Source organism: Gasterosteus aculeatus, chromosome 7 (assembly GCF_964276395.1).
Source record: "Gasterosteus aculeatus chromosome 7, fGasAcu3.hap1.1, whole genome shotgun sequence".
In the NCBI taxonomy this organism is placed as follows: domain Eukaryota; kingdom Metazoa; phylum Chordata; class Actinopteri; order Perciformes; family Gasterosteidae; genus Gasterosteus; species Gasterosteus aculeatus.
Window position 1 is genome coordinate 13,313,829 of NC_135694.1, and position 25,347 is coordinate 13,339,175.

Here is a 25,347-nt window from a genome sequence, read left to right on the forward strand (position 1 = left end):
ATTAAAACAATGAGTAGGTTTCTGTACACTCGGACAGAAAACAATCAACTCAAACAATGGGATGAATGCAGTACCAAGGCTATCATTATTGACATCCACATTAATTTTAACAATCAGCCACAATCATTTATTTGTCTGTTTTCAAGGATTAAAGTTGATGAGAACTCTAAGCTAAAAATTCTGAATGAGGACCTGGGGCCCTGTACACTACAACAAAGAACCGGTTGGATGCAAAAGATTGAGAACCACGCTTTCAAATGAGTTATGTTTATTAAAAGGCTAGTCATGATAGTCATGTCTGTTTATAGAGAGAGAGAGAAATCTTTGCTCTAGCAGTAGAAAACCCTTTTGGGTGTAACGGTTTGATTATTGGCTCTGCCCTTTGTCTGGATTTGGATTACGTCTGCGAGCCCCGATTGGAAGTTCTTACTTTATAATAGGAACATGTAAGCAAAGGCCATGTGCTTTTCATCATTTCAGGAATGGCAAATACATAATAAAACACACCTGCGTTCTATTTTTGGTGTGTCTACTTTTGTAGAGGTTACATTAGTCCCTTATTCCCTCAGGAGCAGTAAGGGAGCCAAGTTCCCATTGTGATCATCTCAAATTTCCATTTCAGGATGTGATGTTAAAAACAACCTTTAAAAAATGAAATGGGGTGAGACATCAGAGAAAAGTGATCAGAGGGTAGAGGTCTAAATGAGGTTCTCCAGCTTCATTTAGCTCGCAGAGATATCTGCTCAGAAAGTACTGATCTGTATCGGTTTCCTGAGATACTTCTTTGATAAGATTTGAAATCAGTTCCAGCAAAAGCTTGTGTCTCATACAAGAGACTTTGTTCCTACTAGGAGCTAATAGCAGAACACATCCGGACCAGCTGGCTAATGTGTTTAATTTAGGTTATGTCTCTGTAGTTTATTTGGTCAGCCAGTGTGTCAGTGTTTATGTGAGCTAAAAAATGCAATTCTTCTACTTTTTTATTTTTGTGTTGTGTTATGCTTTACCTTTGCTTGTATTGGGATCAAGAATTCCAGTCTCCCACCTTGATTAGTCTCTGAAAAAGCTTACACTGTTCCTCCTTCTTTTATTGTAGGGGTCTTTGTGTTAGATAGTAGAGCCACTAGAGGCTGCCTTGTCTTAATTTACACATTAGATAACAACATTTAATCTGCTTGTGACAACAAAAACAGCTTTTGACATTTCTGAAGTACAGTTGCTCCGGATAATCGACACAGTACCAACTGCAGCGAGGTCCTGCTACACTTCAGGATCAATTTATTGACTCTGTGGCACACCTACTGCTACCTAGTCACCAAGGGATTTGTTTATTGGTCCATGGATATGGACATCGTTACATTTGATTCCAAGAATATAGTATTGTTGCTATTCCACTTTCACCAGCCCACCCTTCCACAGCCACAGTGCCACCCGGCAGAGTGTCAGCATCCAGAGCAGACCTCCCCGGTGGGTGATGGATGCCCAGCAACAGCTATTCCCCAACAGGTTACCTATCATCTCTACCTATTCATCAGTTGGCTGGTGCGTCAGGGATAATCCAGTTAGCAAAAAAGACATGGAGCACATGAGGCCTCTGAGGAAATAGAGAGCCTCGGTGTGTATCTTCAACTAATAGCATGCTTCGAAGATGTGACTTTGTGATTTAATCCCTGTGACAAGTCCGGAAGTTTCTCATAAAAGCAACATCCAACAAATGTGTTATTTGAACTGCGGTTCTCACTTGTTTATCGGGGATGTGTGCCACTAAGGGCTTTAACAAAGATTCTACACTACTCATAAATGTATCAACGAAAAAGTCCTTTATGAATTGATTGATTGATTGTGTGGGTACAAGTGCATCATGCGGTTGACACAAGCTATGTCTTTCTTTGGTTGCATCCTTTAGGACTCATACATCACTTCGGCTGCGACTTGGCTGCAACTCTGCTGTCCTATTTTCGCCTCTGACTGCTGTTGCTCTCTCGGCGCTGATTTGGAGGACACATCTGATCTATTCTATGTGGTTCAGCATAGCCCATCATGCAAACTGAGCAGGCAGGTCTCGATGAATATCTCTGCCCCGAGCTGTTATGGTCTTTATCTCCACGCCACATGTGTTCCTGAAGTGATGCGGCTCTGGCCTGCTAGCTAACTGAGACAGCTAAGCTAAACTAATCAAGTGCACAGTCAAACTCGCAGTCCGTAGTCTGTGCATAAGAACCACCGCCGCCACCAATGTAACCGAGCATTCTGGGTTCATAGATGATGCACTCATGACACATCTGCCAACACAACCGCCGTTACAAAAATATAGAAAAATATATAGAGATATATATATAGAATTTCCCCCCCAAAGTGGCTAGTGAGAGAGACTGCTTTACCCGCCAATACAGTGTGTATTCTTTCTGTGGCACGGTACCAATTGGCCCAGGGACCGGTACCTGTCCGCGGCTCAGTGGTTCGGGACCTCTGGGTTACAAGTGTGTTTGTGTCACTTGTGGATTTTGGGTTGATTTGTTCATGTTCACCTTTCATTACTAATCAACTTCACCGTGAGGGTTTGCTGCACGCATTGGATGCATTGACGCGGAAGCATGGAGTGAAGCCCGGGCCATGTTTCAAGTGCTTGGTGGAGTATTGCAGCCTTGCCGTGGGGGGACGGTGGGTCACAGCATTGTTAAAGGACCCATCGGCCCATTTTACCATAAGTTGATATGGTTCCTTGGGGTCTGTAACACATCATCATGTGGGTTTGTCGTGGCGCAGGGGTTAGAGAAGTTGTGCTGGGAAGCACAAGGTTGCTGGTTTGATTCCAGGCTGCCCCATGTTCCATGTCGAAGTGTCCCTGAGCAAGACACCTAACCCCTAATTGCTCCCCGGGCAAAAATGTGAAAAAGCCATGGGTTTAAAGTGTAATTTAGGCCTTTTTGGATAAAGGCGTCTGCTAAATGACATGTAATGTAATCATTTAAAACAGCAGCCTTTTTACTTTGTCTAAAACAGCCCTCGGTTTTTACCGATACCTAAATGGTGCCTGAACCAAGGTGGTGGCAAAGGCATAGCGGTACGCGGGAAGCTCATGCCCGCTCTGCCTTCCACCTCATCGGCAGTTACGGTATCAAACATTCTGCAGTTCATTTAGGACTAGGCTCTGCTCGGAGAGTCAACCACAGGAAGTCCCTGATTGAGAACGTGTCCTAGGGCCGTAGGGCTGCTTTGCTGAGACACGTGGTGTCTCACAGGAGACAGGTCCACATGGTTCTCATCCACAATGATGATCAAGGTGAGGGTCTATGGCTTTGATTATGTAATGTTAGCTGCTTCTGATGACGCCACGAGGCTTTAATGAGTGTGTTTCCACTCGACATTGCATTTTTCCTGACAGTGATTCCATAAGGGGCTTGCTCTATGCACCAGCGCACACACACACACACACACACACACACTCAAGCAAACAAACATCTAAAATCTCCAGGTAATAGTAATGGAGAAGGTAAAAAACAAATCTTGTGTTTTTAGTAAAATTAAATTTTTCCAAAAGAATTGTTTTGCTTTTATGTTTAAATATTTTTCAGATACACACACACAAAGATTGGTGCTTTTCCTGCAGGATTCTTTGGGATTTAGGTTTAGTAGGAGATCTCTCTAATCCTGGATTTTCCCCCTGGCCTATTCCCACCTGGCCGTACCTGGAAAACCTCCCTAGGGAGGTGCCCGGGGGGAGTCCATACCCGATGCCCAAAACAACTCAAATGGCTCCTTCCCATGGCAAACCCATGGTCATGGAAGATACTCATTTAACGTTACATGGAATTTGCATGTCCCTAAATACCCAACTGAGATCGGCTTGTGCCGTTCTGAAAAAGGAACCACCAACCACTTTTCGATGAAAAGATTTTAAAATGTAAAGTTGAGTAGAAAGTACAGATATTTGCGTGAAAATGTCAGGAGTAGAAGTAAAAAGTTGGAAATACTCCAGTAAAGTATAGATACCCCAAATTTCTACTTAAGTAAGGTAACGAGGTATTTGTATTTCGTTACTCGACACCTGTTTGCAGCTCGGGGTGCTGTTGATCTCATTGTTGCTTTTTGCAGATGATGTGGTACTGATAGTATCTTTGTCTGTGACCAACTGCCACTGAAAATTGGAATTTGGGGAATATTAGTAATTTCATTTTAGATTTATGCTCATTTTGCAGGAACTAAAGATATGTTACATATATTGAAAAGCATTTACATTAGATTGACGCTCCTTGTTTGTCTCGTCTCATTAACATTGTTAGCTGCTGCGAGGACGGAGTCATCAGAGTACCGTAAATTCTGGACTATAAGCCGCTACTGTTTTCCCACGATTTGAATGGCTTATACAACGGTGCGGCTAATGTATCATTTTTTACAGGCCAACACGCAAGAGCGAATCAGACAGGTGCAAGTTACGGGCAACCAGTGATGTAGTCTGCGTGATACGCAGGTATACGCCGTATACCCACTAGGAAAAGTCGGCTGTAGCGTAGCATCCGCTCCCCCTCGTTCTTCTGCCGTGTGGACACCTGCAGCTTATAAACCAGTGCGGCTTATATATGTACACATCTTTTTTTCGTTCTAAATTTAGGTGGTGCGACTTATATTATCGCCTGAAGTTGGCTGGGATAGACTTCAGCCCCCCGCAACCCTGTGTGCAGGATAAGCGGTTTGCAGATGGATGGATGGATGGACTTATATTTGTGTGGGCTCTATAGCCCAGAATTAACGGTAGTGCAAAAAAAGTTTTTCAGCTGGCTCAGACACCGATAGGAAGCACCAAAATCTGCGTTGCCTTTTCTGAGGGTCTCACTCTCTTCGGACTGTCCCGCTCAGTCTCTCCTCAGTGTCTCCTCAGGTTTAAAACAGGCTCCTGATTGCCTGAGTGATTACCGACACCTGGGAGGGGAACTCAGTGACACCTGGGGTAGTACCGCCCTTCCACTACCATGCCTCTTGGTGGCCCTCTCCTGGCCCTCTCCTTGACGGCCATCCATCCATCCAATGGGGCATGGGGCATGGTCACCAATGGGGCATGGTCCGTAACCAAAATGAACTCTCGACCCAACAAGTAGTACCTTAGTTTTCCGATTGCCCATTTGACGGCGAGACACTCCTTTTCCATGGTTGAGTAATTCTTTTCATGGGGAAGTAGTTTGCGGCTGACAAAGGTTATGGGGTATTCCCTTCCATTCTGTACTTGGGACAAGAAGGCCTACCTCTGATGCGTCCGTCTGCAGTACAAACCTTTTGCCGAAGTCGGGGGCGTGTAGAACGGTGTCGCCACAGAGGGCTTTCTTCAAGGCATTGAAGGCCAGCTGTGTCCGTTCTCCTTGGCTTGGGGGGTGAGTGGTACCTGCCAATACCCTTTGGTCAAGTCCAGTGTGGAGAAGATGTCTCTGTTCCTGGCGAGCAGTTCTCGGATGTCTTGTCCCTGTCTGGAGGACAGCTGGTCACCCAGTCTCACTGGCGGGAGGTCCCGGGGGGTTAGGTTAGCTGCGAGGACATTAGGGGGAATGGGGAGAGGCTCGTGCCATGGCTTCAGGAGATTCACATGGTACAGTTGTTTGGCTTTCCTACGGCCTGTCTGCCGTACGCGGTAATCCACAGTCCCCACCCGTTCCAGTATTTCACAAGGTCCCTGCCACTTGGCTAAAAACTTGCAATCATTCGTTGGGAGTAATACCATCACTTTGTCCCCTGGTTTGAATTCTCTCACCTGGGCTCCCCGGTTGTATACCCTGGACTGCTGCGCTTGGGCCTGCTGCATGTGTTCCCGGACCGAGGGCCAGACCTGGGTCATCCGGTGGTGCATCTGTTCCACGTGCTGTATGATGCTGCACTGGGTAGATGGTTGCCGCTCCCAGGCCTCCTTGGCCACATCTAGCAACCCGACCGTACAGGAGCTCGAACGGTGAGAATCCAGTGGAGTCCTGGGAAACTTCTCGGATAGAGAACAGAATGTAAGGCAGCAGTTGGTCCCAGTTCTTACCATCAACCTCGATCACCTTACGCAGCATGTGCTTTAGAGTTTTGTTGAATCTTTCTACCAGTCCATCGGTCTGAGGGTGATAGACCGAGGTTCTGATTTGTGGTACGAGAGGGTTTCGGTACGCCACCTTTGGGGAGTTGAGTTGACACTCGGCACAATGTCGGCAGCACTCCTCCATGGCCCTCTTGATACAAAACTTTGGAGACATAGTCTTTGGGGACAATCAACTGTTCACCGATATCCAAGTTCTTCTTGGTTGCCCGGTATAACAGCTTATCCTTAATCATCAAATGTGGAAATGACACTTGACTCACCCCAGCCTGCCTTTGACCCTCAATCACTTGGACGTCTCTCCAGGCTTGGGTCAGGTTGGGATCCCGCAGCTGGGCTGAGCCGAATTGTCCTGGCCTGTGTAGCCATCCGCTGAACTTCTAATACTCACTCACTGTAACAACCATAGCTGCCAAGACGGTTACATGGATCTTGTATTCTTTCCTTTTTCCCAAGAAATTACACCATTTGTTCACTAAATTATTCCTAGAAAACCAACAATAGGGCAAGTATCATCCAGCAAAATTACGACAGGGGTTGATGTAAAAAACGTGCAGGAGGAAGTGTCTAGTAAATATCAGCGAAATCTACACACATTACCTTACTGTAAATTGTTTGTATGCGTTCTAGATGGAAACACAAACTGTGAGTCTTTGAATCTTTGCTGAGTAATGGGGGCAATATGACTATGGGAGCTGCCATAAATATTGAAGGTAATCAAGATTGATTCAAATATCTTCCCTGCATATCAAGAAGGATGTGCAGGGAACAGAAAGCATTCCCAGGCATGAGGTGAAAATACAAAGTCAGTAGAAGGGCATGGTTGCTCCAAGTATTTATGATACAAACCCTATCACAGAGTGTATCATTTGTGGTTCAAACTGTAAATAGACTCAAAGTCCAAAAATCCAAAAGGAAAATATCAGCATTTCAGTAAACAGTGCCTTTTGTGAATTCAAGAAAGAAAAAAATGCTGGTCAAGTCAAATCCAGTCATGCTGACAAAATATTTCTTCCCCCTTTTGCCTGATAAAGTAAAGAAGGCAAGCCCTCTCTGGAGGTTTGTCGTCAAAAATAAACCTGAATAGATATATGGTTCAATTAAAATCAAAAAATGTTTGATACGTCATTGTCTATCTTTGCATCCACATGTCCCACGCCATCTGTCTGTCATCAATATATTCAGCTCAAGGATTGGCTGTGTCTTCGCGTGGAGCTCTATACATTCACATATCGCACGCCCTAACTGATTTCCTACCTTACTACCGTGATTACCTTAAATGGAGTTTTAGCAATCAGCTTGCTGTGCTCTTAACTATTGTGCAACACATGTAATGCCTGAAAAGTAAAGCAGTTTAAAGCTATTAGAAATGCCTTTAAGATTACGTTTTCTTCAAATTCCTCATTCTAGAATCCCACATCCTTACCATTCAAAATCTTCATTGGCTTCTCTGATTTTCTCTGAAAATAAATCATCGGCGTCAGATCTAGAAAATACTTTTCACTCCTAACTTGAACTTGAAAAACTTGTCTTTTTTATGTTAAAATTCTTTGACATATAGTAATGTCCTTATTCTATCAACATTCATTTTACCAACTGGGGTCCTTGCAGACCTCAGTTGTGTCATATCTCATTGGTGCTCTTTGTCATGCTGTTGTTGATTTGTTCCAAAATAACTACTTGTTTTCGGTTTCTATTCATGCCTTTTAGTAATACATTTAAACACTCAATTGGTATCGTTGTCAAACCCAAACAGAGACTACATGTGTAGCCTGCACAGGCCTTTCATAGATATATAGATAGAATACAAATGACTAATATCCATCAGTACAATATTTTTCAACCTCCCATATCCATCCTGTTAGTTTGAACCTATCCCAGCAAGAACAGGACCAGAGACTGTGGCCGTTTCTCAATATGCGTTCTTGTGTGGACTTTTGTTCTCGTGGACTCGTGAAACGTCATCAGTCACAGCCCGAGTACTGTTCCAATTCCGCATCTGGCCGAGAACGGTCATAATACCCGGTTGTGACTCGCCCCGCCCATTTTACCGGGCATCCATCGAAGCAGGCTCGTCTGTTCTTGTGAGAGACATATATCCCAGAATGCATTTCACCTCAGCAAGCTGCGATGGCAGATGAGATACTTGCGTGCGTAAACAAAGGCCGCCTACTGTGGTGACGTCATCAAGTCAGCTGCTGTTCCAATTGCGGAAATGTCCGTTCTCCGTTCTCCCGTACCCGTGAGTCAGGACTCCCGAGTCTGTCTCCCGAGTCTATTCTCGCGGGAACGCGAGTCCGTTCTCGCCGTCTTAGGTATTGAGAAACGGCTTGTGTCATGGTCTGGGCAGTGCCCCTCCCACCAATTGATCTGCACAGCTGGAGGGTATTCACTAATCAAGCTCCAGGCTTTATATTCTCCAGCCTTCCACTCAGTCCCCGCCAGATCGTCAGTTCACCAAACTGGAACTAATGCAACGGCTTAATCGCGCCGCAATCGTGCCACCCTTTAACACCCTCACCCTCACCCTCAGGTTCTCTGCCACTCTGGATTCCCCGTAACCCGCATTCCGCACTCAGCCTGCTCCAGCCTGCCGACCGTTCCCCCAGCCTGCTCACAACGGGTCCAGGAGGGACCAGGAGCAATTCAACATATTGGAGGGAAAAATTTGATTGTCCAAAAAAATAAGCCCAACATGTTTTCAAACCGTTTTTTTAATTTTTATCGCTGTAATAGAAATACCTTTTTTTTAAAGTACAGTTATGAATGTATTAGACAAAAAGCCACTTAAACATCTTTTTAAGGACAATTGAAATTGTGTTTATCATTATAGATTTATTTTAAGTTGTCAAAGCTTACTTTTTATTGTTGAATAAATGGATTCAGTTTTGCTTTTTTTTTCTTTCGGGAAATTGTATGTGTTAAGGACCGGAAGTGTCGATGCTGATCCCTTCACTTATTTTTTGTGTTAAAACTCTCCTTGTTGTTTGGGGAATTACGGAGAAAGTGTTGTTAGCCGGGACAGTAAGTAATTTCAGTCAGTAGGTTGGTGCAATCCCTACTCCTACCACACCGTAAAATTTTATGGATTGAGTCGGTTTTCTCAGGTGCTGTCCCTTTGCGCAGATACTATCGAAGGCATTCCAGTGATTACCTCAAAAACGGAGCACCTCTTTGTTGCCCTTGCTCTCTTGTGAGAATTATTTCTGCTGTCCCTGCTCAGTGCTGACACTGTGCAGACCCACGTCTGGGTTTTCTCAAACACTTACTGGATTTCGGGAAGGGATCTAACATAGCTCTGCTCACACAAGGATTTTGTATCCTCAATTAAATATTCTTTAAGGCATACCATCTCTGGCAGAGCCGAATTGTAATGTATTGTGTTACAGAATGGACAGACTTTTATATATTGGCTGCAGCTTGAATGTTAAAAAGGAAAAAATGATAGGTGTTGACTTGAACAACCTTCGTATAAAGGTTTCCTAACTAAAGGAGGGTTCTAGATTTATATCAACCCCCAACTTTTCCTTCCTTTGTGTTTACTGAGCTTGACTACCTGAGGGCAAAGTCCCCTGACAAATATCAGTGAGGAGAATTTTATTTATATATTCTGTTGACTGTGTGTCCATGTGTCCATGGATTTCCAAATCCATTTTCCCATCCAATTAAAAATCACCAAGTTATCTACACACAGCAGAATTAGGACGATACCCACTAATCATCAAAATTTAAGAGTTTTACATTTTACAACAACTTAAAAGAACAAAGCCCTCATCCACAAACTTTATATGGATTTCCTTTTAAACAACTAATTCTGAGAAAACACAAGACAAGTGGAGACAGAAATCCATTCGTCTAGACCAGGGATTCCCAAAGTGTGGTGCGGGGCCCCCTTGGGGTGCACGAGTGGAAACATGTAATGGTGGTCAAATGGAGTAATAATTCATATTAACTCATTTGTAAAATATGTTTTTTTACACAAAATAGAGACATGACTTGTAAAACTTCCCTTTGCAAGATTACAATTTAAAATGTACAATTTAATAAACAAATAAATAAATAGCGCCTCCTTTTACATACACACTAGATAGCGGTTAGCTGCACAAACTAGGCGAACGTTAACTTTTGGATTGGCTAACTTGGATGAAATCGGGAAACTTTCAGATGGACATCTGAAGCTATCAGTCGCAAGAGAGACGAGGGACAGTGTCCTGATTCGGAATTAATATGATACAATGTTGTAGTTGCCCTTTTCGGTCTGTGTTCACATTGCAACATTTAACAGCGGACTAAATATTCCAATTAACAAACATCCCCCGTTAGCAAACTATTCTGTCATTGGTCCAAATTTAATGCAGCTATAAATTTACCTTTTCTTTGTAAGTGTGGGGGTATGGGGGTGCATGAACCCAGTTGGGATGTAGAAGGGGTGCATGGCCTAAAAGGTTTGGGAACTGCTGGTCTAGTCCATTGTATCTTTTATTCATGTTTTTACAATTTCAAGTGCTTTTGAGTACCTTTTTTAAGCACTATACAAATAAAAGGTATTTTTATTATCATATATAAACAAAACAATATAATAAAACAAATTAGAGTACTTTAAAAACATAGCCAACTGGAATGCTATTTGGCCATTATCACTGTCCTTATCAAGTCCAGGTGGCAGAATACCAGTGTCTAAGTTAAAGTAGTTAAAAACTTTGGGATATCTTGTTAAAAACTAAGGTCTATCTTAACATCCAGGCTTTTAGCTGCGTGGAGCTCAGGGGTCCGTTTCAAGTAGGAGGTTTAAAAACTCTGAGTTGATTTACCCTGAGATGGGAAACAGCTGTTTAGAGTTGGTTCAATCAACTCGGAGTAGGTTGACTCAGAGTTGAGCGCGTGCACCACCAAGTATGAGGGCAGCATGAATGGAGCCATGATACTACGAGTCACCATGGCAAGCACCACAAACAATATATTCATCCCTATTGAGCTGGAAAATCAATGCAACGCTGTTTGTTAGAATGCACTACACACCAATGCTCATATTTACAGTTGTGGTTAAAGGTTTAACATAACATAATGTCATGATGGGTCGGGTCGACGTGGCGCAGGGGTAGAGAGGGTGCGCTGGGAACCACAAGGTTGGTGGTTTGAGCCGCGGCTGCTCCGTGTCGAATTGTCCCTGAGCAAGACACCTAACCCCTAATTGCTCCCAAGACAAAAATCTAAAAAGCCATGGGTTAAAAATGCAATGTAAGTCACTTTGGATGAAAGCGTCAGCTAAATGACATGTAATGTAATAGCTCTCTTGAGTTTCCAGTTATTTCTACAACTCTGATAGAGTGATTGGAACAGATATTTCTTTGTCACAAAAAATATTCATGAAATTTGGTTATTTTATGACTTTATTATGGGTTAACAGAAAAAGTGACAATCTACTGGGTCAAAAATATACATACAGAAACATGAATTAGCAATTTTGGTGACTTAGAAAGTTGCATCAATGAAATAAGCTGCATAGCGAGGCCTCTTAACTTCTTGTGAGTGATTATGAGTGACTACAGCTAGTGACTTCTCTGAGGCCATTTGAATAGGGCTCATTGGATACAAACGCCACAAATGTATATTTTTGACCCAGCAGATTTGATCACTTTTTCTGTTAACCCATAATAAAGTCATAAAAGAACCAAACTTCATGAATGTTTTTTGTGACAAAGAGTGAATGGAACAGATACTTCTATCAGAAAAATCTGACATGTAGAAATAATGGGAAACTCAAGAGAGCCATGACATTATGTTCTTTACAAGTGTATGTAAACTTTTGACCACAACTGTGGAATAATATCGCTGGTAAAAACTGGTTCAATGGTATTGAACCTATAATGTATTTTATTCAGGTGCATCCTGTGGATCTCCTCTTTAATGGCACTGGTTTGTGTCCAGGGAACAAAAACGTTTAAAAGACGTTTCAGACGTTTGAGATTGTTAATGGTTATTTTAAATAAATGCCTTTTGTAAAATCCAAAAAATATCCAGAACAATATTGAATTGCTTGCCATATAATTTGGCACTGTAGCCTGCACACATTCATGTGCTCTAGAGTTTGTTTTTTTTTAAAGACAAATTGACCTGGTAAATGTCATATATGTACAACATATACTGTCTGTCCTCATACTTGTCGGGTCTGTCCCTTTTTTTGTCTTTTTGAATGTGTTTCCATTTCCTGAAATTTAATTGTAACGTTTTGGTTGTCCTTATATTTTAAGTGTTCTTATGTCACTTATGTTTGCAGAAAGAAAAAATGGCCAATGACCAAAATAAAAACCATGAGCTGCCTTTCACCTCCACCGAATATATATTTTAGGATTCAGATTAAGAAAAACTCTCAAATAGAATAAACCAAAGTTAAAAGTGTCAGTGTGTATTTAGTACAAATAAAAATATACCAAGCAAATGAGTAAAATAATACACAGCAGCAATGGATAGAATTCAATCCCTGCTATTCATGGTAAATCTACCATAATGTATTTCATAATGATGTATGGCAAATGGATTGTACTTTTTTTTTTCAAGGTCTGCGACCCGTGAAGCACACTACATGTATACCTTGCCTATTTCGCCATAAAAATAGTCGTAATTGTTTTGCTATCCCATGACTTTTCACACAGTACAAGTTGAACAATATACCAATGAAACACACCGTGAAAAAATAGAGAGTATAGAAACCACTGGTAGACAGTACACAGCCCATGATATGGGTAGAGGTGTCCCCCTACTCCCCAACGCACCATTAGTCTGACTAGGCTGGAGGCTCTGTTATCTCTGATTGGCTCTATGTGCTGGGGTGGATCAAAGACTTGAAGGGGGTTGGGATGCTGCTAGTGGGTTTCTCCCCAGGGCGACCAGCCACCATCTGCTGGTAAGGTAACACCATCCAGGAGAAGACTAGAGACCAGTCTAGCATAGAGGACATAGAGCCTAGAGCCATCAATGAAAGCTAGCGTGATTCACAGGATACCAAAAAAATGTATTACTCCAAGGCTTCATTATATTTTCTTTTTTATTTATTGAGATGAGTTTCAGAGGATTCACACAGTTGTCTCTAAAACCACTTTGGAATAATTCTCTCAGACCCAGTCTCTATTTGCTTTGTTGAGTGAGCTTGAGGAAATAGAACTAGCTGCATCTCCCTGGGGAATTCACTGCTGCAGAAGAGCTGCTTTTAAGCCACTATCAAGCATCATTAAGTCAACCAAGTATCTCCATCTGTGATGCCCAGCCCAGTGTTTATTATTTGTATCATTTGTTGTGCATTGACAGATTCCTGTATTTTTTACAGTGTAAATTTGCACAGCATCTTTTGATATTTGCATAAAGACTTCTGTGTATGTTGATCTACTCTGTTGTGACTTTAATTTCCTGTAACACCAAACCAGGGTCCGGTTGTCAGTGATTTGCGGGGTAGAAGGATTACGATGATTTTTTGCTTTATTTTGGGCTCATTTTTAACCACTTGACATCCAGTTTTCCCTTTTTGGAAAAGAAAAGACTTGTTTGACAATCAGGTTTGGGTGGCTAACTTAGTTCTTCTCTACAGGAACCTTTACAATGCAATCCTCCCCAAAATAGAAGCGCTAAAGTCTTTTCTTTTTTTCACTTTGCCAATAAGGCTTGTGGTCCTTGGATGGATTCCAAGTAGGAGTAGTGAAATTCTGTGGAGTCTGGTAAACACCGGGCTAAAATGGAACCCACTTTTACCCACAGCCTTCAAAGATTGTCACAGACAAGTTCTACCTTGTAATCACTTCCCAGAACATTCCTTGAAGGACTGGACATAACCTTCATTCCAATTCTAACCTTCATACGTCAACTAAGGTTCCTAAATTAGTTACTGTATTAAAAGAACAGAATTAAAGTTGTTACCGCAACCGTATACATTTGACCGTATTAGACTTCATTGGAGAATTTAGGAATCTCACTTTGTGAACTTGAGATTGTTAATGGTTATTTTATGAAGACCTTTTTTGGGATGTTTCTTTAAAGGGTTGAAAGAGAGAGTGAAAAGACACACGATATACGTTTTGTTTTAAGGGCAACTCCACCAATTTACACTACAGTAAATAGTGTGTTGATGTGTCCACGTGATGTCATCAGGAATTACCTTTGATAGGTCTCGGGGACCACAACCTTAACACAGAGCCTTTGTCAAAAACTCAGGTAGGACAGTTTGAGTATTCATTATAAGGTGTGATGAGACATAGAGACGATTCTTTTACAATTATATTTAATTTTTTGTTCATTAACCATCTCTTGTGAACCAAGAAATATTTTTTCTCAATGTACTCGAGTGACGCACAGCATCAAACTTTGTATTGTGCTACAATCATTGCTTTTTTTATATGCGAAATTCTCTCTCGCTCTCGCTCTCTCTCTCTCTCTCGCTCTCTCTCTCACCTCCAGTCTTTTCGCTAACTAGGAAGCGCACAGTCGCCGCTTTATGAGCCGGACCCCGAACAGCTCTTTTTCTCCGTGTCGGTGGCTCGGTACTCGGTGCTGTCTTTACGGACTATACGGTGTAGATGTAGTCGGTAGCCGGAGCTCACGGCAGGAGACTCGGTTGTCGCCCTTCGCGGTATGGAGGACTACTGCTGCGCGGAGCCAGAGAAGCTGGAAGCGTGGCTGGACGATCACTTGGAGTTCACCCACTCCTACTTTATCAGGAAGGCTTCAAGGTAAAATGATCACCGAGGAGGGGAACCCGTACGCAGTGTGGACACCGACCTGGTCCACTATTGGGTCTGTGCAGCCTGCTGAATGCGAGTGTATTTTTTAGTGGGAATCTCTGGCAGTAAAGCTCCTTTTGCTTTAGTGTGCATCAGAAAGTACACCTTTTTTCTCACTTAGTTGAACTAGTTAGTAGGGTCTCTTTACTCTCCATTGAGGACCGTGATTATGGGTATTTCAGATCCAGTCTGATCCTGCCCAGGTTGTCTGTGTACTGTCATCTCTCTCCTCTGTGCCTCCTCTCCCAGGTCAGCTCCTTTTTACATCACTATCCACTTCACAATCAGTTAGAGCTCTGAGAGTAACATGAGGCCCTCAAATCATTAACTTTTACTGCTGCCAATCAGTGTCTGTTTAATTCTCAGAGAGCAGTGCCAAATAGGTCAGGTCCAGGTGACAACAAGCCTTTCACATTGCTTGCAGGTGCAAAGTTAGCCATGTCATTTCTTACTGAAACAAAGATTCCAAATCCGTCCTTGGAACTATATAAGGCTCTCTTTTTGCAGGATGCGTATCTTGGCATTTCAAAGTGCTCATCAGGACACACTTAAGTCTGTTTCTATTAGAGACAAACCCCTTCAGACCCATTTAGCCACTTAAAGCACCATGGCAACTTCATCCAGGGACTGAAACCACATTACCACACCTCAATCCTCTCTCCATCTCAATATAGTCTCCACAAAAAGCATTGTTATATCTTGGCCTCTCCTGCTGTTTCTGACCGCAAAAAAGTGTGTCAACACAAGAGGTTTGCACACACCAGCTGCTCTGGTTGAGAGGCATTTGTTAGAGGAGTATTGATTGAGCCACACCTCTCCTGGATACATTAGGGAGAGCTCAACATGACTGGCTCCACCACACTGCAGTCACACAACAGCCTGTGACTCCTGGCTCCAGGGCCCAAGATACCTCGGTTCAGTTTATGGCCACTGCCTGTTGGTGTCCTCTCTTACACTTAACTTAACAGAACCGTGAGTCACATAACTTGCATGACCTGAAAACATATGTGTGTTTGTGTTGTAGAAGTTAATCAGACAATGTTTGCTGATCAGAGAGCTTCTCCCTTACACCACATGTACTGGTCACTCACAATCTTACGCACACCTCAGTCTAAACACAGTTCATAATAGGATATCTACTGTGCCTTCACTATTCACTTTTCTTATCCACACTTATTACCCAAAAAGCGTTCTCATTAGTGCTCATATTCACAGTATTCTTCTTGTCATTGCTTAAAACCGTTGTTATCCGCTGGCCTGTTCAGCCTGGTAATACAGTCAAATGCAGACAATGTGAAAATTTAGAGAATTATAAGTCAAACAGTACGTCGCTTGGTTGTGCTATTTGAATTGACTCACTATAATTGGTGTATATGTAAATATACATTTTATTTGCATTGGAAATGAGACAACCTGTATTGTTCAAGTTGAGGGGCAATATTTTTGAATTGTTGAATAAATCCCAAAACAACCAAAATGTAGCCGTTTCTTTGATTTCTTTTTGTTCACATGGCAGCCGAACAGCTGTGCTGAGCTGTTACGAAGTGGTTTTCGGTACATGAACATATGAGAAATTTAGTTTTTGTTGGTTTTGTGGGTGAGTAAATTAGCGACACAACTTACAGGCTACTTATGTCTGCTCTTGTGTACTTAATCATATGAACAATATTCTTCTGACTGTCAGGAATAACATTTCTGTGTGTGTTGGCCTGAATATGTAAGAAGCTTCTACCGTTAAATAATGTATTTGTCAGGCGATATTTATTTAACTTAGTTATATGTCAGTTTCTCAAACAGCTGTACAGTACTGTACTTTCTCTTACAATATGTGTCAATAATATAAGTATCCTTTTTTTCTGTCTTCCCACAGGGAGATGGTGAATGGCTGGTTTGCTGAGCGCGTCCACTCCATCCAGCCATCTGCCTCTAAAGACAATCCTCTACACCAGCGAGCCCACCAATTTTCCACAGACTCAACATCCCCGTCTGCCTCCAGCATTCTTCCGGCCACCCTCTGCTTCTTGGACAACCGTTGCCCTTCCCTGACCACAGACCCTAGTCTGGCCCCCGTCACACCGACTCGCAAGATCTCGGCATCCGAGTTTGACCGCCCACTCAGACCCATCGTGGTTAAAGACTCGGAGGGCTCTCTGACGTTTCTGAGTGAGGCAGACTACCAAACTGTCCCTGTCCGGGGGGGTGCAGTGATGGGTGAGCGTGGTGTCAGTGGGGGAGGTAGTGGCAGCGGCGTTGACCGCTGCGCAAGGCTGCTGGAGCTGGTGAAGGACGTGTCAAGTCACCTGGATGTGACAGCACTCTGCCATAAGATCTTTCTCCACATCAATGAGCTGATGGCCGCGGACCGCTACTCGTTGTTCCTGGTAGGAAGACCCTTCTAACTGCTTTACCTGGAATGCATATTTTACTCTTTTACCTTGCAGACTCCACTTCATTTATCATTGAATACACATAGAGGTTTTTAGAAAAAGCTATTTGAATAGTTTGCACCTCGATGTGTAAATATTAAAATCACTGGTTATAATTACTGGTATTGTGAAGTAATTTAAAACTATTAGTTTGATTTAATGTTGCCCCTGTAATGTTAACCTCAAATGAAGCTTAAGCCTGGCTGTGGTTGAGGGATTGCCTTCACATGGCTCAGATAACAGCAACGACAGAGGCAACAGTGTCTGAAAATTCTCTATTAAGCAGTGGTTCCCAAACCTTTTTCTGTCAGGGCTGCTTTTGAGGGTACAGGAACATTGGAAGACCCCCCCCAACCCCACCCCAAAAATAGGGTTGGTCTTCCTTTGTTTTTAATTAATTGCATTATAATATATAAACTCTTTTTATTCGTAAAATAAGTACATATAACTTTACTTTTCCACTTAAGTTTTCTTACATTTTGTAAACATATTTTCAAGCAAATTTACTTCAAATATTAAAATTGAAGTTGAACAGTGCAAAAACTTTTATTTATTTTATTTATTTATTCATTTTAATTTTCAAGTTTTTCAAGATGTTTTTTTGTGTCGCACCGTGTCTTTTTTGCTGTCTTTCTGATGCTGCGTGTTTCCCTCTCTGCCTAGTTTGGGAACCACTGCTCTAAAGTGCTCTATTAGTATTGTATATTTTAAGGAATACAAAACCGTTCATGGTTACTGCTGGAAACAACCCCTTTTAACTTGTAATGATTTCATCCTTTGTTAATTTAGTCAGGAGATAATAAGATTAAGTTCGTACATGAGTGTGCGTGCATCTCTGATTCTGTCCACTGGATAATCTTGCACAGTGCTGCACCAAATTTAATTTTGGGGTACATTCATTATTGAAAAGATAGACCACAACCTGGATCTGAGCTGAGACACGAGCCGTTACTGAGGTAGTGCAGACAGCGGCGTGAATAAAAATGAGACCGTATATGCTGCGTGGGACATGCGGGTGAAAAACACATCTGATACAGGTGTGATCTAGATGGGGGCTTTGAGATTTGTGGTTTATATTCATTCAATTAAACATGACAGAAGTGGTTGTTGCAGACATACCTGTCAGAGATTTCATTACATTTTACTATTCTGTTTTTTTCAATTTGTAATTTCTTTTCTTGAGGAGATTTTATGCTTTCTTGTTTTTATTCCAAGCCAACAGTTGTATGACCACATTCTGCTTTGTGTGTGTGAATCAGGTAGGAGAGGACAGCTCCAATAGGAAGTTTTTGGTCAGCCGCCTGTTTGACGTAGCTGAGGGATCTACACTGGAGGAGTCTTCCAGTAGCTGCATCCGCCTTGAGTGGAACAAGGGCATTGTGGGACATGTTGCCACAACAGGGCAGTTGCTCAATATCAAGAACGCTTACAAGGTGAGGATCCCCTGCGGTTTTGTCAATTTGGATGCTGAGGAGCCTGCAAAGGGGCGGCACGGTGGTGTGGTGGTTAGCACTGTTGCCTCACAGCAAGAAGGTCCTCGGTTCGACTCCCAGTGGCCTTTCTGTGTGGAGTCTGCATGTTGTCTGCGTGGGTTCTCTCCGGGTACTCCGGAGATTAGGTTGACTCCAAACTGCCCATAGGTGTGTGAATGGTTATATGTCTCTGTGTAGCCCTGCGATTGGCTGGCGACCAATCCAGGGTGTACCGCGTCTATTGGCCCGAAGTTGGCTGGGATAGACTCCAGCCCCCCTGTGTGCAGGATAAGCGGTTTGCATGGACCCTGCAATGAAGTGCTTGGCTTTCTATGCTTGTTGTATTTGCGTTCTCTTTGGTGCATCTGATGGTTTGTGCTGACAGCACAGACTTGATGAGGGAGGAGGCACGCATGCACATTTACCCCTGACAGTTTCAGTTTCAAGCCAACCTCACCTCAAGATACACCACAATCGGAATTATTGGGATTCCTCTTTAATGGGACCAAAAAGTTGTTTTCTTCCCAGGTTGAAAACGTAGTATTGATGAATTAGTTTCTTCTTAAGTGAAGTCAAATAACAAAACCTTACAGGAAAATGCATCGAAAAGATTATCATTCTATTAATGTTGTATTTATACACTAATTGCTATTTCTTATTATTATGTATTAAAGATGAATGTTTATTAACAAAAGACCAAATTGCTCATGATGGTAAGCCCAGTTTCTTGGTTGATAACTGGTCATTAGTGTGTGTGTGTGTGTGTGTGTGTGTGTGAGACTAAGAGGCAAATCAATAAAAGTAGCATATCAATGCAGTCAATACAATTTAAAAAATTTTGATAGACGAAGTCTTCCTTCCTCCAATTCTAGATTGGGTTTCAGCCCTGTGACCTTTGTAGATTAAGCCACTGACCTTTTAACCCATTCAGCTCCTCTCAACTTTTATTTCTTTGAATGATGCAATTATTGTTCAGGAAATTTGATGGTGGAATTATTATAAATCGAGGAAATAGCCTTACAGATTCATTGGGGAAAAATCTTAGGCCCTTCAGTATTTCAAACTAATATCTTAATGGAGTCTGGGTACAATTCGGAGGCCAACATGAGAAACCTGGTTATACATAATTTTATAATCATAGCAGTATTTACATTCTAAACCACCAACCATGCTTCTTTGTACCACAAATCACAAAACCTGGACCCTTCAGTTCAACCAAAACTCATCACAAACTTTACTCGCATGAATATCATTATCTACATAAGGTTATTAAGAATATTCAGTCTTTATACTGTGTGTGTGTGTGTGAGAGAGAGAGAGCGAGAGAGGCCGAGGGAGCAGGATTTCCCACCCTGTACCTTCTTACTCTGAATGCACTGTCACCTAGTTGCCAGCCAACCACACCGATGATGATGATGATGGTGGCGCTGATGTGAGTTACGACTTACAGAGAGGTGCGTAAAAAGAGAGATGAGATAGAAAGGACAAATAAAGAACGATAGTGGACTGTTCATCTGTTTGTATTAGCTTGCTAGTGTGTGTGCAATGAATACCTGCAAGCACATATAAATATATTACATTACAGGTCATTTAGCAGACGCTTTTATCCAAAGCGACTTACATTACACTTTTTGCCCCGGGAGCAATTAGGGGTTAGGTGTCTTGCTCAGGGACTCGAACCATCTGGACTCGAACCATCAATCTTGTGCTTCCCAGCACACCTTCTCTAACCCCTGCGCCACGACGACCCTGTATATGTAATGAAAGTAAAACTTGTGTGCATGTGTCTGCTTCCATATGAGTGCAGATTTGTGTGTGGTTATTGGTGTTTGTGTATCATGCTATACACCGAACTTAAAGTAGATTAGTGTGTGTTTGTGGAGGAGGTGGGGGGAGGGGGTGTGTCGGGGGAGAGGTTAATGTGCCAGAGTATACAGTAACTAGATAGTGCCTTGAAGTATTCTTTGAGGAATATCTTTGTCAGCTGAGGGACTCCCCGGCTATCTGATCTATAACTTTAAATTACTTTGATTCCAGCAACGCAATGAGGAAAAACTCTAGGGCCTCATGAACTGCGCTTTATAGAAATCTAATCTTGGGGGGCGGGAGGCAACCTTTGCTTAGATTTCGTCTGTATTTCGCTGTAAGCTACAAGCAGTTAGGTTTTCTCTAGTGACGGATGAGTCATGTTGATAGTTTTGATGGGGCATTTTGAAAACTACACATGATCAGACCAATTAAAAAATACTTTTCATACTGGAATTGGTCAATAAAAATAGAATTTGGAATAATAATACAATTTTAAATAAAATGTTTTTGACTGTCAATAAACCCTTTCCTGCAGAGGACATTACAAGCCTACCAGGAAGTAATGCCCTTCAAGCCACTTGAAGTTTTCAATTTGGAACATCTACGAAGTTAGTGATGTTTTTCATTCAAAGTCAAGAGTTTGGATTACTGTTTTTGAATTTGTAACATTTGTAATTAATAGGAGAATATTGTGGACATTGTATTTGTATAAAATGATCTCTCTGCACCTAGTGTTGTGCATGAAGCTGCAGGAAGGTGACAGTTGTCATTTCAGCCAACCAAATGGAATGGAACGATTGACAGGCATATCAAGTGCAGGCGTCTGGGCTTAGAGCCAAGTTAATCTTTTGTCACATATGTAATCATTTTATACAGAGAAGCGTTTGGTGTAGTTAAAGAGCAAATATCATTCACAGTGAAATCAGATTGGAATACAGGTTTCTTCCTGAAATATACTTATAAAGAGAAGTTTGTCTCTATTTTGATTCTCTCTGTCAGCAATTGAGCTAATTAAAAGATCACTGCATCACACTGCATAGTGCTACCAAGAGAAGACTTACTTTTTAAAATATGTGATGATCCTCTATGCATGGTTACAAAGCCACACATACCGTTCCTTTTGAGTTGTGAGGGTAATGGTTTGTGTTTAAAGGTCGGCCGGTGGGGGGGAGGGTGGCCAAAAGGAGCATAGTCCTCTGTACAAACATCTCTCCATCCTCTGGTCCTTAACATGCCTTCTGAAATAACTTCTCACTCTTCAAATCCATATTTACATTCAAAAGAATCTTTTGCCTCCTTGTGATTGATACCAAGCACTAACAAAACTATGCATGTGATACTTTTGTTTTGGAGAGGAATGGATATTTGTGTGTGTGTGAATCAGTTTTTAATGCATGTTTTCAATTGAATGTTAGGATAGATGAGGATTTGAATACTGAATACATCAGGTCTGTATTGAAGCCGCTGATGGCCGATGCTCTTTTTAAACTACAAAATGCATTTCCTGCTGAAAATGCGTTGGAATGCAAAAAGCTGAAATGAATTTTTAAAAATAGCTGAAATTACAGAAAGTTGAAGGGAATTTGGATACATTTGCTGAAATTACAGATATTAGAAAAGCTGAAATTAATTTTAAATTGCTGAAAATACAGGAATGGGAGAAGCTGAAAGGAATTTCAATAGATTAGCTGAAAAAGCAGAAAAGAAAACAGCTGAAATAAATGTGAAATATTGCAAAACAAAACAGAAGTTGCAGGAGCTTAAATTAATTTTAAAAAGTACAGAAATAAATAAGAATAAAAAAAGCTGAGATGAATAAAAAGGTTTAAAATTGTTTGTAGTAATATTAGTAGTAGTATTAGTTATAGTTGTAATTGTGGTATTAGTAGTACTAGCAGTAGAAGTCGGTTTAGTATCAATAGCAGTAGAAACAGCTGGAATACTGATACTATTAGCCATAGTAGTATTTGTAATAACATTAGTATTAGTTGTAGTATTAATAGCAGTAGAAATACTAGTAGTATGGTATTAGAAGTATCAGTTGTAGTACTAGTAATATTCCTAGTGGTTGTAGTAGTATTTGAAAGAGCAATACGTATTTCAACGAAACCGCTTCATGGTTAAGGTACAGATAATCATTGAGGCTTTTATTTTGTAATGATGGAATTGGGTGAGGGGGGGTTGGGAGACAGAATGTTGTCAAACTAAGAATTTTTTAATTAATAGGCCTCATCACAAACATTACAGTAAAAATTCCCTCCATGGGGCTTTTATTTTGTAATTATTGGACTGGGTTGTGTGGGGGGGTGTAGATAGAGGGAGGGAGGGAGGGTGAGGAAGGGAGGGGTGGTGAGGAAGAGATAGAGGGAGAGAGAGAGGAGGAGAAATAGACAGACTGACTGACTGACTGACTGATTAACAGTGAGGAGGGGGGAGGGGGGGGGGAGTGTCTTTATCATATTGGTCTGTTGACAGAAAGCATAGCTGCGTCATGTGACTCCACTAATCAGGTCATAGGAGCAGCTGTGAGTCACAGACAGAGATACTGCAGCATGTGTGTGCGAGTAACCACGGCAACGGCGCACCTGGGCTCATTAACGAGCTACTGCAAAGGGCAGACACAGGACAGTTACACAGAATCCACACCTCAAACAAATGACCACCAGCGCAAAACTATAACAGCTATCTAAAAATTAAAGACACTTGTGCGAGACCCAAGACTCTACCGAACGCATGGATGTGTTTTTATGTCTGTCTGGTAATAAATATGGCTCCTATCGCAGTTGACAAAACGTGTACCTTCTGGATTTTTGTGAGAAATATGTATATGTCTCTAACACTCCTTAAGCCAAAACTAAAGAACTCTGGATTAATGTGTTCATGGAATCCCAATCAGCACAACCATGCCCTCGTTAATCTGAAGAAATGAAGCCTCTAGAGGGTATACTTTGGCTGCAAGGACAGAAGTTCCATATTTTTTTAACCAGATTCTGACGCTGTCCGACACTATTAAGATCTCCGGGTCTCACCCTAGCAGACGCAATACACACTCATGTAAAACTCAGAAACGGAGCGAAGAACTAGTGAAACATAATCAGTGATTATGAAAAACTAGAATAGATATCAACAAGCAGTTTTTTTCATAACATAGTTGAGACTTATGTCAACATTTGAAGTTTAAATGGTGTCTGTAGCTGAAAGATCTGAAAGTTGAAGAAGTTTAAGAGGATTTGAACACGATCTCCATAGGAAAACCATTAGAAGAAATATTCATGATTACTGATTTATATAAATTCAAGCTTAAGAGGTAGAAAGCTGAAAAGCCATAAAGGAGCCAGAAAGGAGCTGAATATTTTAATATTTGAACAGTTTAAATAGCTGAAAATGTGCAGGAGTTGAAAGGGGGCGTGGAATAAATAGAATAATAATAAGTTGAAATAAAGAATAGAAGAACAATACTTGGAATGCTTAATGCATTAGAACAATACTTGGAATGCTTAATGCATTAGAACAATACTTGGAATGCTTAATGCATTAGAACAATACTTGGAATGCTTAATGCATTCCAACAATAAAGATTCGAAGAACAATATTTGGAATGCTTAATGCATTCCAACAATGATTAGTCTCTCTTAATGCAAGGTTTGTTTTAACTGTGCCCGCTGCTTTGATGTTTATACTGCTGACCATAGTGGCAGATTCAAAATAATTTCAATTTTTGATTTTTTTCCCAAATAACGCTTTTTGGCTTCTTAGTTTCTGTAGGCGACTTGTTTATATTTGAAACTGGTGTTTTTCTTATTAGTAAATATGCAAACCTTGGTCATCTGAAGTAACGTTGCTTTACTTGTACAGGTCGTGAGCTAGTTATTGGGTAATGCTAACGTTTAAAGCTTACATTTTAGCTGATCAAAACACTGTTTAATTTGTTTGTGGCACTTTCGTGTTTTTGTTCTTGGAAATGCTCAATAAAGACATCACCCAGATGACAATCAGACTTACTGCACATTGTTTAAGTTTAACAATTCAATGTGCAGCAGGTGCAATCATTTTTATTCAGCATTTCCGTAGGTATGCATCAACAATATCACTAGCGAAATGCATAGACCAGACCATATATGATACCAGATATCAGACCCAAAGCTTAGGTCCCACCCTCTGTTAACTGTTTTTAATGTTTTAAAGATGAGATGGAATTCTGTATGCTTTGCCTCTTCAGGACCCAAGGTTCAATGCTGAGGTGGACCTGATCACAGGTTACAAAACTCAAAGTATCCTTTGCCTTCCTATCAAGAATCACAGAGCCGAGGTAAGTGAAAGCACACAAGCTATCAAGCTTTACCAACTTCTGGAAGGGTCTGATCTTCTAGTAAACCACTAGGATACCGGTTTATCTAAAGCGGTACATGGGCTTTGTCTGTCAATCCCAATGTGATATAAACAGGGAAAGAAGTATGATGTGTACAAAGCCATCTTAAGAGAATTAATTGGAATCTGAATGAAAATGTCCACTTACTAACCTCTTTCAGACCGTTCAGCCTCATGTCATGGCAGTCTTCAGCAGATGGAGTTTACTTGGTTGTGGCAAAGATTGCTCAATTTAGATAAGGCATGTAGAGCATGTAAGTTTACCCATGACAACTGAAAAACCCCATCCACTGGAAGACCATAGGGCGGAGCTGAAAGAAAAAAAAAGGTAGTTTCTGATTTTCTGTGTGTGTTTACTCTGTTCAGGTAGTTGGAGTGGCTCAGGCTATCAATAAAAAAGGTGGGGAGGATAGTGCCTTCAGTGAACAGGATGAAAAGGT

General features: G+C 41.5%; 1 protein-coding gene across 2 annotated transcripts in view; it reads left to right on the top strand.

Moving 5' to 3' along the window:
- Positions 1-14,500: 14,500 nt before the first annotated feature.
- Positions 14,501-25,347, top strand: part of pde5ab (phosphodiesterase 5A, cGMP-specific, b) — a 48,640-nt gene continuing 37,793 nt past the window's right edge. For both annotated transcript variants that reach the window (XM_040182315.2, XM_040182316.2), the window contains exons 1-5: positions 14,501-14,781; positions 16,703-17,213; positions 18,518-18,691; positions 24,759-24,848; positions 25,274-25,345. In XM_040182315.2, coding sequence (XP_040038249.2) covers positions 14,684-14,781; positions 16,703-17,213; positions 18,518-18,691; positions 24,759-24,848; positions 25,274-25,345 — 945 coding nt within the window. In that variant the 5' untranslated portion in view covers positions 14,501-14,683. The remainder of the gene's footprint in view (positions 14,782-16,702; positions 17,214-18,517; positions 18,692-24,758; positions 24,849-25,273; positions 25,346-25,347) is intronic.